Source organism: Trichoderma harzianum (genome assembly GCF_003025095.1).
Source record: "Trichoderma harzianum CBS 226.95 unplaced genomic scaffold M431scaffold_27, whole genome shotgun sequence".
Lineage (NCBI taxonomy): Eukaryota > Fungi > Ascomycota > Sordariomycetes > Hypocreales > Hypocreaceae > Trichoderma > Trichoderma harzianum.
Genome location: NW_020209275.1, coordinates 21,632 through 34,976, shown reverse-complemented (window position 1 = coordinate 34,976; position 13,345 = coordinate 21,632). Strand labels below are relative to the sequence as shown.

The 13,345-nt window shown below is 53.2% G+C and overlaps 2 protein-coding genes across 2 annotated transcripts; one reads left to right on the top strand and one right to left on the bottom strand.

The window, feature by feature from the left end:
* The first annotated feature begins 2,369 nt into the window (after positions 1 to 2,369).
* Positions 2,370 to 3,931, top strand: M431DRAFT_513776 (hypothetical protein). The gene has a single exon (XM_024920095.1). The coding sequence runs from the start codon at positions 2,441 to 2,443 to the stop codon at positions 3,824 to 3,826; it is 1,386 nt and encodes a 461-aa protein (XP_024767880.1). The 5' UTR covers positions 2,370 to 2,440; the 3' UTR covers positions 3,827 to 3,931.
* A 560-nt stretch (positions 3,932 to 4,491) lies between these two features.
* On the bottom strand, positions 4,492 to 13,110 carry M431DRAFT_525516 (hypothetical protein). The gene is made up of 2 exons (XM_024920625.1): positions 7,267 to 13,110; positions 4,492 to 7,224 (listed from the first exon to the last, which is right to left on the bottom strand). Exons 1-2 carry the CDS (start codon positions 12,838 to 12,840, stop codon positions 4,681 to 4,683), a joined length of 8,118 nt encoding a protein of 2,705 aa, XP_024767879.1. The 5' UTR covers positions 12,841 to 13,110; the 3' UTR covers positions 4,492 to 4,680.
* Positions 13,111 to 13,345: the final 235 nt, after the last annotated feature.

The window sequence follows — 13,345 nt, the reverse complement described above, 5'->3', positions numbered from 1 at the left end:
GTCTAGTAGCCAGTAGGCTGGCACGCCCTTTCGTGATCAATCGCAGGGCCGCGGAAAGACTTCACCCCGGCCATGTAAAAATTCAATAAGGTGGAGATGTGCCGCTTGATGTGGACTTGATCTGCAGTCTAGAACTCTTGTTTCATGCTTAGCGTTGGAATTGACTCAATCTTTTAGCTAACGATGAACTGATCTTTAATCTTATCAGATGGAATTTGAGTCATCAGATTAGATTAGATCTTTTTTCTGTCTTTTAGCGGTTTTTGCTAATGTGCGGCCCACTAACGCCTTGCCGGGTTAGGATAGTCGAAAGGTTCTCCATTTTGTGTATACGAAATACTCTCTTAGGATAGGCGGCTCTCTCTCTTGGTAAACGAGATTCGCTTTCTACCTGGACATTGAATGTATTAAGGATGAAAAACCCATCTCAATACTACTACTATTCCTATACTAGACACATGTTGCCGTCTCATAACGCCACAATGGATTTGTGGTTCAAATCAACGGTTGGGCTCTTTAGCGATACTACTGACATCGCCTGAGATTTCACAAAAATGGTTCAGAGATTGTATTTATCAGGTAATTGTCTCCACTCACAGAGAATATAAGCCAGAGACTTATATGCCTCATAGAGCACCTATATGAGATTGAAAGTAGACGCATTTATCCGAAAGCCGTAACTCATCGTCTGAGCGAATTATGCCCAATAGAGATAGGTCTCTATCATTCTTTTTGGGACGAACTATGCTTGCATGCAACCCTGTACTAACAAAGTTCTTTCCACTAGATCCTCGTTATTTGCAAATGAGGTTTCAGACATGGGCTCCTCTCGCGCACAGATTTGCCGGCCTACCCGCCCCAAATGCAACGTCGTCTTTAGGCACAAGTATTTCGTCAAAACGACCAATGGTGGCGAGATAATGCGCCTCTGGAATGGTTGTCTAGTTGAGTAGCCCTTATCGAAAGGCCGCTTGAATGATAGCAACTGTACTCGCATTGATCACCGTCGGCAGGGTTCTTGCTTACTCCGGCTTTTTCCTATGTCCCAGAGTCTTGTAGTAAAAGATTACGACCAGCATTACCCGCAAATCTTCTGATGTATGCTCCCTGGCTATGTATGCCCAGGTCCATTTAATTGCCCAGACACGCTAAAACGGAAGCTCGGGCCGAGGCATATCTACTGATCTTGTCTTGGATGATCTCCTAGAAGAAAAGATTGCATCAGACCACAAGAGGAGATGCGCTTATAGTGCCAAGTGAAAGACGGGAAACCCGAGGCAGAGAAGATTTCGAACACCCGCGCCTTAAATAATACACCTACAAACCCTAGTTCTTCAAGTATCTGCTACTATAGCTATATTTTTTCTACTATTCACTACTATATTTGTATACTTTTACTAACTGCTCCTATATCTACATTTCTCTAGTAAATGTTCTGATGTCTATATTTATCCAGTACTTGGTATTATTTGGTATACTGCGCACGTTCGATAAGCTGATTCGGTGCTTATCACATTGCTGAATATATCTACCTATTCATTTTGCGGTCTCGCTGTTTCTGACCTCCGCTTGGGTGTCTGCAAATGAATGTTTTGTATGAAAGAGATGACTGCTTTGGTTGGCTCCATTATAAGCGGTAGATGAACGGTCAGGTGGGTAATCATTGGCAATCGCCAGAGTGAGATGGAGAACTTGGACAGTTAGAGGCTACGCCGAAAAGCAGGGATAAATGTTGATGATTTACGCAACAGCTACCTACCTTAGTGCTTGTCTGAGGAAAAAGAGGATTCTAGCACATATATAAGCAACTGATTCGTCGCAGTTTCGAAACTTGATCCTTGAAGCGAAGTCATCTGAAAGTTGCCAGAGCTGCCTGATATTATCTCTAAAACAAGCAAGTTATTCGCCCCTGCAGACTAACTGAAACTGACGCCTCCATCATTGATACGAGTCGTAAGAGAGTTCTATTCTATCTCAGATTTAGTGCCTTGTCACAACGAATACAAGAGCGAAGATAAGTCAACAGTCACACCCAACAGTTGATGCTTATTAGGCTACCTGATTTTGCTCCCAAACCTTCTTCTTCTTGTTTCTTTTGAAATGATAATTTTTATGTCAATCTCAAGTATAGCTTCAATAGAGTGAAAGAAGACAATCACTCTGCTAATTTTCTGGCACTAACAGGGTAACAATGGGGGTCTCACCCTCCGACCCGCCAGAAAATCGCCAGAAGACAAAGAAAGTCCGAAAGTCCGAAAGTCCAAACACTCAAACTCCAAAACTCCGAAAGTGCAGCAAACTGTACTTACACGGCCGAGATGTATTCAGAGTGTATAACTTCCACCAAAACTAGCGATCGCAATGTAGGATGGCGACTCTCGACTATCTTTCTTGGGTAAAGTTTTCCTGACTTGTTACTACAAACTAAAACTAAGTTACCATGTCCGTGGCAGTGGAAGCACTCCCTTCCCAGAGCGATACTGTCGGTACTGACTCAGAGCTCTACCGCGACATCATCTCCCAATTCCCACTACTCAATGCATACACGCAGCTGCTGTTTGGGTTCAAGTTGCCAAATGATGTAGACCGCGATGCCATCGTCACAGCCCTCCAGAGCGGCTTTGACAAGATTAAGGAGCAGATCCCCTGGACGGGATGGCAGGTGGCCCGGGAGTCCAAACCCGGCGGCATTTTGAAGGCGGTGCCGTGGCCGGCGGATGTGCCCGAGGATCGCATCAGGGTTAAATATTGTGACGACCTCATCGCGCCCATGGCCAAGCTCATCTCAGCCGGCGTGCCGATCAATATGCTGGATGGATCAGTCTTGACACCCTGGCCGGCGCTGCCTCATCCTCGTGGCCTCGAAGGTCCTGACCCTGTGATCGCTATGCAGGCCAACTTTGTGCGCGGCGGCCTGATCCTCAACCTCAGCACTCACCACACTATCATTGACGGCACTGGCATCTACCAATTTCTCAATTTGCTGGCCATCGTCATGTCCGGTAAGGAGATTCCGGCGGACGACCTGGAGCAGGCCAACCGCGACCGCAGCCTCGTAATCCCATTGATTCCGCTCGGTGAGCCTCTCAAGGACTACAGCCACCTGCGGAAGCCACCCGGCTACACTTGGGCGACGCCCTCAAGCCCGTTGATGTGGTGCTACTTCAAAATGCCAGTCAACGCTCTTGCCCGGCTCGTCAAGTCAGTCAAAGACGACGCATCAGCCAACAGACCGGGTTCTCTCATGGTGTCTGAGAACGACATCTTCTCCGCCTTTGCCTGGCAACGCCTCTGCGCCGTGCGTATTGCCAACGGACAGCCGCCAGAGCGAATGTCGAAGCTCGGCCGAGCCATTGACGGCCGCATGGCGCTAGGCGTACCGCTGACTTACATGGGACACATGGTATGTCACGCCTTGGTACGGCTGTCCTTGGGACAGGTGGCCGAACTCTCCCTGCCACAGATTGCGCAGGTGTTGCGGCGTGAGCTCAACCAGGCGAACACGGCATGGGCCATCCGCAGCTTTGCCACATTCATGGCCCGCGAGCCAGATACATCCAGCCTGCTGTATGGCGGCACACACGACCCCCGAGCAGATCTCATGGTGACGGCAACCGGCCAGGTGCAGCCTCTGCCGGCATCTTGGGGTCCACTGGGCCGGTCGTGCTTTTTCCGTCGACCTACTGCAGCCCCGATTCCCGGGTGTTTGATCATTAACGATGCTGAGGGTGCCTTCATTCCTCTAACTCTGTGCATGCCTGAGGACGACATCAATGGGTTGAAGAAGGACCCGCTGTGGAAGCAGTATGTAAGATACGTTGGGTAGAGGTCTATGGTACATGTAGATAGCCTTGTTAGTGGTGCGCAGACCAATTGAGCTTTCTGTGCCCCTATATCTTTTATACCAGTTCTTAATGACAATATGTGGTCGAAATGTGTTGGAATATTTCAAATCCGAAGCTTGCTGTGAATGCTGTATACCCATAGAATACATGTATCATCTACCTATATTGGCATTGCTCTTATCGGACTTTGTCAACTATAAGAATGCCCCTCAATTCCTTCTTATATGACAACAGATAAAATAGCGAACTGATGTATCGCTGAAAGATCTGTTTGTCACTTTTGATACAGTACAGGCAAACTTTGTAATTCATCCAGTTAGTTTAGTAGCATTCTATCATGTAATAGAACAAAAGGGCTAAGACAAGGGAGGGAAAATGCTTTACTTTATGGATACAACCCAGTAAATGGCATCCATGGGAACAAATTAACGCAGGGTGGAAATGGGGGGGATTTTTGCCCTTGACAATCCCAGCTAGTGATGAAAGTTTACCTGAAGAGACTGATTTACCAGCACGTATCTGTGAAACCAAAGGTGGTCAAGAAGTTGAAGTGAATTATTTTCAACTAAAAAGATATGGAAAAGCTATTTAATTCCAGCAAACATAGAAGTCAGCGGGTTACCTAGGTTGAGGTCCATCACGTGTGGCGGCACGTGCGGTCTCATCAACATCTAAATCTCGACCGCGACTTCTAAATTCCAACCGGTATTGAGAGCAACAATCTAGACAATTTTCCACATTCTAGCTACTCCAAACGACAAATCAATCAAATCGTACAAAGTTAAAAAAAAAAAACTCCAAAAATACAATCAATTAACACCCTTCAGGTAACAATCTATTTCAGAAACCCCATAGCTTTCCAGGATGCTACATACGCTCTCGCGATATCAGCACCCACAGCTCCCTGGGCTGCCATCGTGGCTGAGTGCTCCTTTGCTTTCTGGGTGTCAAGGATTATGCCGCCGCAGGACATGCGCTCAAAGTGGCCGTCGAGGAAGTCAATGATACGAGCAGCCGGATTTTCGTCCGCAGAGAGCGGCGAGCGGCGTACGCGCATGATCCAGTCGGCATAGGGGATGACGTTCTGAGAAGGGATATCGAGGGCCGCCGCCAGCACTGGCGACATTTCTTCCCACGGCTGGCCAACAGGGTTATCAATATGGTAGACGGGATAGGAAGCTGCATCATCACCCTTTTCCAGTTGTAGCAAATCCACACTCACTCCAGCGCTGCGATCAACGGGCAACCACTGCAGGCGACCATGAAAGTCGGGCCACACACGCAAAGCCTGTGCGCTCTTGACCAAGAAGGCAAAGTGCTCGACTGGGTTCCAGAAGCCGCTGCGACTGGAGCCGCTGATCTGGCCTGGGCGAGTGACGGTGGCGCGGAACAGACCTGGGTAGCGGTGCAACGTCTCGTCAATCATGCGCTCGCATACCCATTTGCCCTCGGTGTAGCCACTGGGCATGACAGAGGCTATTGACACGCGGTCTTCAGGAATCTGGGGCCCAGCGGACGTATCCGCATAGCCAACCACGCCAATCGAGGACACAAACTGGAAGCCGATGCGAGTCTTTGGATTCCCCAGAGCCATCTCTCGTGCCAGGTCCAGAAGGTTGCGCATCGTCTGCAGTTGCGGCTCAAAAGCTTTGAGCGGCCGTGTACCACTCATGGGCCAGGCGTTGTGTATGATGTGGTTGCCATTTGCGGCCAACCAAGTGTATTCTTGAGTAGGCAGGCCAAGCTGCGGCTTGGAGGTGTCAGTCTCATAGACGCGCAGCTTTTCCTGCGCAGAAGGCGATAGAGCAATACCTCTTGACGAGAATGCTTCGGCCTGGCGCTGATCGGCTGGGACACTAGACTGGCGGTTTACACAGACAACGGTAGCGACGTCCTGGCGTTCGGCGAGCGATTGCACAAGGTGGGCGCCGAGGCTGCCAGTAGCGCCAGTGACAATAACCACGGCGGGAGACGAAGCGGTAGAGGCATCGATGACCGCGGAATTGAGAGCCGGAGTGGCCCAACCGGCTGTGTAAGAGGCTACGAGCCGTTCGGCTTCGGCCTCGCGGGCCGGCACGTCGCCTCTATCAATCACCTTAGTTTCCTCTGCAGATGCTACAGACGCAGGGAGACGGGCTGTCGGCTCTCCAGAGGCCAGGGCAATGATGACCTTTTGGAAGGCGTTCTCGGGCCTCTCGCCATCGGTCCAGTCGACATGACCGAAGCCCGAGGCGTGCAGAGCGCGCTCCCAGTGCTCGGCAGTGACGACGGCGTGGGTACGACCATCGTTGAAGAGCCACCAGCCCTCGAGCAGGCCGAACACAATATCAACGAATGGCAGACTCTCCGTCATCTCGAGGATCATGAGGAAACCATCAGGGCGTAGGGCCTGGTGCACGTTTGACGCCGACTCGAGCAAGCTGCGAGTAGCATGAATAGCATTGCTGGCCAAGACGAGATGCTGTCCTAGAAGCTCTGCAGCTGGCGGCTTCTCAATATCGTGTACGGCGAAGCGCATAAACGGATACTGTGCAGCGAACTTGCGGCGTGCGTTGGCCACCATGGACGTCGAAAGGTCAGTGAATGTATATTCGACTGGAATGCCTAGGGAAGCTAGTAACGGAGCAATTACGTTTGTCGTACCACCGGTGCCGCCACCCATTTCAAGAACCTTCAGAGTTTCACCGGTCTGGGTCAGGCGGCTGGATAGCCGGGTGATGACCTCTGCCATCTGGTCATAGTGCATGCGGTTGAAGTCGTAGTCGCAGTACATAGTCTGGACCAGCCGCCGGCCTTCAGCACTGCCAAATATGACTCGGATACCATCAGTAGAGCCGCTGAGGACGCCAGCCAGGTTCTTACCGGCATAGTAGGCCAGGCGGTTGGGAATGGCAGACTCGGGATGCGCGGCTACCAGTTCGTCGAGCAGATCGGCGCTGTTCTTGCGCGGGACGGCCACATGTGTGCGTGTGATCTGGCCTGTCACCGTATCAATATCTATCAAACGTGCCTCACGCTCCAGGAAGCCATAGACCCATTCCATCATTCGGCCATGCTGCGGCAAGAAGGCAACGCGATCCAGCAGCTGCCCTGGAGTAGCTGTTCGCAGTGGCGACCCAAGCTCATCAAAAGCCTCGACGACAAGGGCTGTACAGAGTTTATTGCTGCTGGCCAAGCCGACACGTGCGATGCTATCGATGCCGAACTCGCGTATTTTATCGTCAGTCCTCAACTTAACATGGCCGAAGCACTCGAGGATGTCGGAGGCAGCGAGGGTCAGATTGCTGGTGGCGGGACCGGCTGACAGCGAGACGGGCTTGGAGAAAGTAGATGCCTCTTCAGGCTCTGGTGTAGTGATATCAGAGGCCGTGTCGTCAGTCTCGTCCGACCGCATAAATTCCACAGCCGAGTCGCTGTCAGCAGTATCTGAGTCTTGCTCGGCAGCGTCTGTTCCAACGTCTCCCAGCGCCTTTGCGACGCAGGCGACAAATTGGCGCAGGCTGACTGCTTCCATCATCTCAGCTTGGTTGAGGGTACACTTGAATTTATTCTCGACCTCACGAGCCAGCTCCATGCCCATAAGCGAATCGATGCCCACTTCAGCCATCTCGCTGTCGAGTGTTATCTCGCTAGCATCGATGCCGGAGACATCAGCCACCAGGTTGCGGACGGCATCAGTAATGTCGAAGCCCTTTTCCTTTTGCTTTGTTTTCTTCGGCTTTGCGCTAGTTTTGATAGGTGCAGCAACGGAAGCTGAGGGAACAGTCACAGCAACGGGGGGAGGGTGAGGAGCAGTAGCAGCAGCAGCAATCGCCCCTGTTGGTTTTCTAAGGAACTCTTGGTCCGCCGTAAAGCGCGTGAGGATCTTGCTCATTGACGCCTTGGATACGCGTGCGTACTGCAGGCCCAGCATGATCTCTGTCAGCGCGCCGGTAGAGGCGTCAAAGATAAAGACGTCGGTTGTATACGCCTTGTCAGACTGGCGCTCGTGACGGGCGAGGACGTGCCAGACGCTGGGGCCGTTCTCTTTGCCAGAAACCTCAGGCTGAGACTTTGGCGATCGCATTAACAACTCGCAACCGGTGGCAACGAACATATCGGCTGGCGGTAAGTCGTCGGTCAGCAGATTCACGTGAATGCCGGCGATCTGGCCGAACGAGTCGCTCATGGGAACGTCGAGCCAGGTATGACCCTGGTGTTGTTTATGAATTACACCAGCGCTCTCGCCTTCACGGCCGACCACATACTTGACACCGCGGTAGACCGGCCCGAAATCAACGACTTCGGTGAAGGCGCGGTAGACGTTGCGGCCCTGCAGCACCTCGACGCCGTCGCTGTCAAGGCCAAGCTTTAGAAGGGCCTCACACTGAGCATGGCTGACCAGACGCTCGTAACGACTAAACTTTTGCAAATAGGAGGCATCAGTTGGCGCGTGCATGCGGACTGTGGCCTCGGCGTGGGCCTGGGAGTCGCCGCCGTTGCTCGCGACGCTGTGTAAGTTAAAGTGCCACTTTGTTTCGGTCTTGTCCAACGGCGACAGATCCATGTAGAAGGTACGCGCCGAGTTGGCACATACTGGTGTGTGAGTGATGAGATCGTGAACCGTGGGAGAGTAGCCAGAAGCCCGCCAGTTCGCATTGAGGCTGAAGAGAGCTTCGATGGCTATGTCGATCTCGAGTGTTGCCGGACAGATGGGCGCCGTCTGGGCAATAACGTGGGACGCAAACAAGCGCTGATACGAGTCTGAGCTCGTATTGATTCGGAAGCGGGCCAGTTTCTTGTTTCCTTTGGCCTCCTGGTGGCCGATGAATGTCCAGAGGGGCAGCTTCTTAGGGTCTTCAACTTCAGTAACACGTCCAACTCCTACAGTAGACACTCCCGACGCAGCAATCATGGCTTGGGCTGCCTTGGTAACAGCCTCCAGCGGCGACTTTACCTCCAGCCAGTGGCGTGACTTCTCGAACTGGTATGGTGGCAGAAGCAATTGCACGTACTCGCTCGCCTGGGAGTGGTGATGAGGCCAGAAGTTCACGCGCAAGCCCTGCCTCCATAGCGCTACCGTGGCATCTGCGAGTCCGTCGAGGCCCTTTTCAGTGTTAGTGATGGATACAGCCTGGAAGGCGAGTGTATTGGCATAATTGACTTGGGCCAACGCGCGGCTTGCCATCACCGTGATCGTGGAGTTTGATCCAGCTTCGAGGAAGATGGCCTGTGGGTGTTTTTTGGCCAGTCGCTGTACAGCGTGGTTGAAGAAGACAGGCTGGCGCATGTGCGATGGCACAAAGGTCCAGTCCAGAGAGCCCGTTGATTCATGCTCAGTGGCCCGTTCAACTGGAATCACGGCGTCATGGAAATTGAGGTTCTGGCCGACTTTTCCAAGATCGTCAACAAGCTGCTCCACTAGCACCGAGTGGAAAGCATTGGTCACGTTGAGCCGTTTGCTCTTAATGCCGGCTCCAGAAAACTTGCTGTTGCTAGCAAGAGTGGCGGCCACCGCATCAATGGCCTTGGTCGTACCGGCGAGTGTGAAGCTGCGAGGGCCGTTGTAGCAAGCGATGCTGGCTGAGCCATCGCCGTTCAAGTGGGCCTCCTTGAGCAGATCCTGGACGACAGTCTCATCCGCCTCGACGGCCATCATTGCCCCTGAATCCGGCCCCCAGGCATCACGCACCAGCTTTGCACGGCCAGCGACCAGCCGAACTGTGTCTTCGAGGCTCAGCACACCGGCCACACAGAGCGCCGTGATCTCGCCGAAGCTGTGGCCCACAACGGACACGATCTTCGTAGCCAGCCCACAGTCCATCCACGTCCGGGCGCTAGCATACTGCATGGCGAACAACGCCGTCTGTAGCTGGACGGTATCACGGATGGGCTCGCGTGAAAAGATGGCAGGGAAAATGCTGGATAATCCTGCCGCCGTGGCAGCCGCATCGCAAGCATCCAGATGGTGCCGCAAGACGGCGACCTTCTCGTATAACGCGCGGTCCAGTCCGACAAACGTCGAAACTTGGCCACCGAAGCACAGCACGACCGGCCGCTCTGCTTTGGAGACTACGATGCCGGCGGCAGCAGCTGTTTCTTTAGTGGCCGCAGCAGCCTGAGCCAGCTTTCCCTGTAGCTCTTCTAGTGACTGACAGCTGAAAATCAACCCCTGAGGCAAGCTGGGATTTGTCTGGCGGGCCAGGTTAAACGCCACGTCGGCCAGGTTTACCTTCTTGTCACCGGTGCGGCCACGGAGGTATGTAGATAGTGCCTTGCTGTAGGCGGCGATACTGCGGGCGTCGAATCCGGGGATCCAGAAGGGCTGCCGGGTTTCTGTCGCCGTCTGAGCTTGCAGGCGGTTGTCTAAAGCCTTAGGAGCCGAGTAGTCGATGACAACACTGGCATTGGAACCGCAGGCGCCGTAGTTGTTAAGCAGAGCGATCTTACGTTCGGCGGTCCACGGCCGTAGCTCGGTCACCACCTCCATCATGTCGGCCGGCGAGGCGTGGGTATGCGGATTCATACGTGTGAAGCTGGCCTGGGGTGGGATGAAGTTGTCGCGCATCATCATGAGCACCTTAACTAGTGCAATCATTCCAGACGCACCCTCTGTGTGACCTACATGGCCTTTAACTGAGCCGATGGGCACGACAGTATCACGGTGCGGGCTAGCCAGCGCCAGTTTGACACTCTCATACTCGGCCGGGTCGCCAACCGCTGTGCCGGTGCCGTGGGCCTCAACCAAGGAAATTTCGGCCGGATCGACGCCGGCCTTGCGGATCACATCCTTGAACAACTGTGAAAGTGATGGCACGTTGGGCACGAACAGCGGCGTGATATTGAGGTTCTGGTATACCGCTGTCGCCCGGATCGTGCCCAGCACCGTGTTGCCGGCGGCCTCAGCTTCCGACAGCTTCTTGAGGAAAACGAAAGCGACTCCCTCTCCTCTGCAGTAACCGTCGGCATCAGCGTCAAACGGCTTGCATTGACCCGTCGGACTGAGGAAGCTGCCGGCACTGAGGTTCTGCATCCATTGCATGCTCGTCATAATATTAACACCTCCAACTAATGCAGAAGTCGCCTCACCAGACAGCAGGTCGCGACAGGCCGTGTGCAAAGCCACTGTTGACGACGAACAAGCCGTGTCGAATGTCATTGCGGGACCCGTCCAGCCAAAGAAGTGTGCGATCCGACCAGTAATAAAACTACGTAGAGCGCCCGTAGCAGTGAATGCGCTCGCTGCATGGCAGGCTGTGTTCTGCTCGTAATCAACGCCGCACACGCCCAGGTAGGCACCGACGTGTTCTTGTTCTTTGCTCGTTAACTTGGGCTCCGTGAAGTAGCCAGACTGCTCGACCGCCTGGTAAGCTACCTGCATCGCTAGGCGGCATTGCGGGTCCATCGCTTGTGACTCCCTGGGACTTCTCTTGAAGAATTTGTGGTCAAAAGCATCTGAGTCCCGTAAGAAATTACCGTAGTAGCTCTTCTTCTTCTTCGGGTCCTCCTCTGCCTCCCGGAAGAGCATATCTGGCGTCATTCTCTCCGGCGTGATCAGCTCATGCTGCGACTTGCCCGTTTTTAGCATCGCTGCGAACTCCTCGAGGTCATCCGCCCCGGACGCTTTAATAGACATGCCCACAATGGCGATGACTTCCTCGTTAGATTTTCCTAGGGTTACTGATGTTCGAGGTTCATCCTTAACTGCTAAGGTGGGGCCGTTGACCGTAGGTGGGGCCGCCGTCTTGGCCGTAGCCAAAGCCAATGACGAGATCTTCTGGAGCTTCCAACTCTCGATGTGGCTCTCCAGCTGCTCGTAGTGTGCCTGCTTCGGCCCAAACTTGCGCGTTATTGTTGGCGGAATGCACTGGTCCAGCCCGAAAGCTACCAGAGATACCTCCTTATGCGCCATCGCCGACGCCGACAGCAGCTTCGACATCGTCCCGGCCCAGTTGAACTGCTGCGTCAAAATCGCCCGCAGCAGCATTCCAGTGAGATCCGTCTCGTCAGGAGATACATGAGACCCGTCTGCCGAGTTGCTGAATGTCGGCAGTGCAAGTTGGGCGGCCGCCGGGAACTGAAGCCCGGCGCTGTTCGGCCCCACCCGGCAGAGCTCGATCAGCGCCTCCGTCTGCCGCTTCCGCTCCACCCCCGGCGTGTGCATGTGGCCCTTGAATGGGAGTGGAACCGCCGTCACGCCGGCAGCTCGGAGTCTCCGCACCAGCGTGGGAGCTACACGCTCAGAAGTTGACACTGTAGCGCGCGCCTCATCAAAGAGCACCGATACATATGCGTCTGGCGTCAGCGATGACACGATGCTTGTCATGTCGTTGCCTTGCTTGGTGCCGCTTCGCCACGCTGTTCCAAACGACACCGATCCGCCCATACCTCTAGCTTCGTCTCGGGACTCACGCGCGTCTACCAGAGCTGCCATGAGCATGCCGATGCGCACTGCTACGGCACCGTACTTTTCAAACTCAGCCCTGTCGTGGGAGCTCGCCACTGCTACGGCGCTGATGAGGCCAGCGCAGAAACCTAGAGTTTCCACAGGACGGGTAGTGGTCTGTTGCTGCTGCTGTTGCTGTTGTTGTTTAACGAGTTCTGCTTGAGGATCTGAGATGGCAACATCATCCAGCCGAAACTCCAGATACCGCCAGTACTGGTCCAGCTGGATGGCCACCATCAGCGGCCCAATGAGAATGTTAGGCAGCTCTGTCTCGGGCGCAAGCAGATCGCCCTCCGAGATGCCGTTTCGCAGCCATGAGTCGAAGTCCTTGAGTAATTCAGCACCTGAGACTGCGCCGGCGATCTCCGGGATCTTTTCCACCAGGGTCTCCCAGTACTGCGGCAGCCCACTGACGGCCTCTAGTATCCATGTTGCGTTGGGTCCGCTGAGGAATTGCTTTACGGGCTTTTCCAGTGATTTTTTGCTTTGTGTGCCAATGTGACCGCCGAATACAAAGGTTGTTGCTTTGGGCGCATCCGCCACGGAAGATGCAATGGTTGAAGTAGTCATTGTTGTGTTTGAATGTGTGTAAGTATGTACAGTTGACTACCGAGGTGGTACCAAGTGAAAAGGAGAAGAAGAAAAAGGTAAAAAGTAAAAGGCAACCGAGCTATAGAACAGTTGTTACTTGTTGAACAGAACACTTGGTTACTTGTTGAACAGCAAACTCGGTTACTTGGTAACTTGGTTGGTGTGCCTCGATCGATTCGATTCACGGCAGAACTATATCTATAGTAACTCGAGATATGAAGCGCTCAATCATGCTACAGAAAGTCTTACACATCATTGCTCCTTGGATTTGATCAGTAAAATTACTATCGGAGATAGGTAATACGTTGTCTTGTGCTGATTTTTTTTTCTCTTTGTGCGATTGTTATCTCTACATGATATTTTATCCGAAAGTCCGCGCGGAGCCACCGGCTGAGATTTCTCAACCCAAGAGCAAGGAGGATCTAAACTCCGCCGATTATCTTCAGCTCACCCCTTTTGGTTAGGCTGTTATATCTGTGTAATT

Excerpts from the sequence above, each read along its gene's own strand:
- M431DRAFT_525516 (XM_024920625.1), bottom strand. The coding sequence starts at position 12,840 with ATGACTACTTCAACCATTGCATCTTCCGTGGCGGATGCGCCCAAAGCA. Across the intron at positions 7,225-7,266 it reads CCGAGCAAGACTCAGATACT|ACTGACGACACGGCCTCTGA; the intron begins GCTGACAGCGAC and ends CGGTCGGACGAG.
- M431DRAFT_513776 (XM_024920095.1), top strand. The coding sequence starts at position 2,441 with ATGTCCGTGGCAGTGGAAGCACTCCCTTCCCAGAGCGATACTGTCGGT.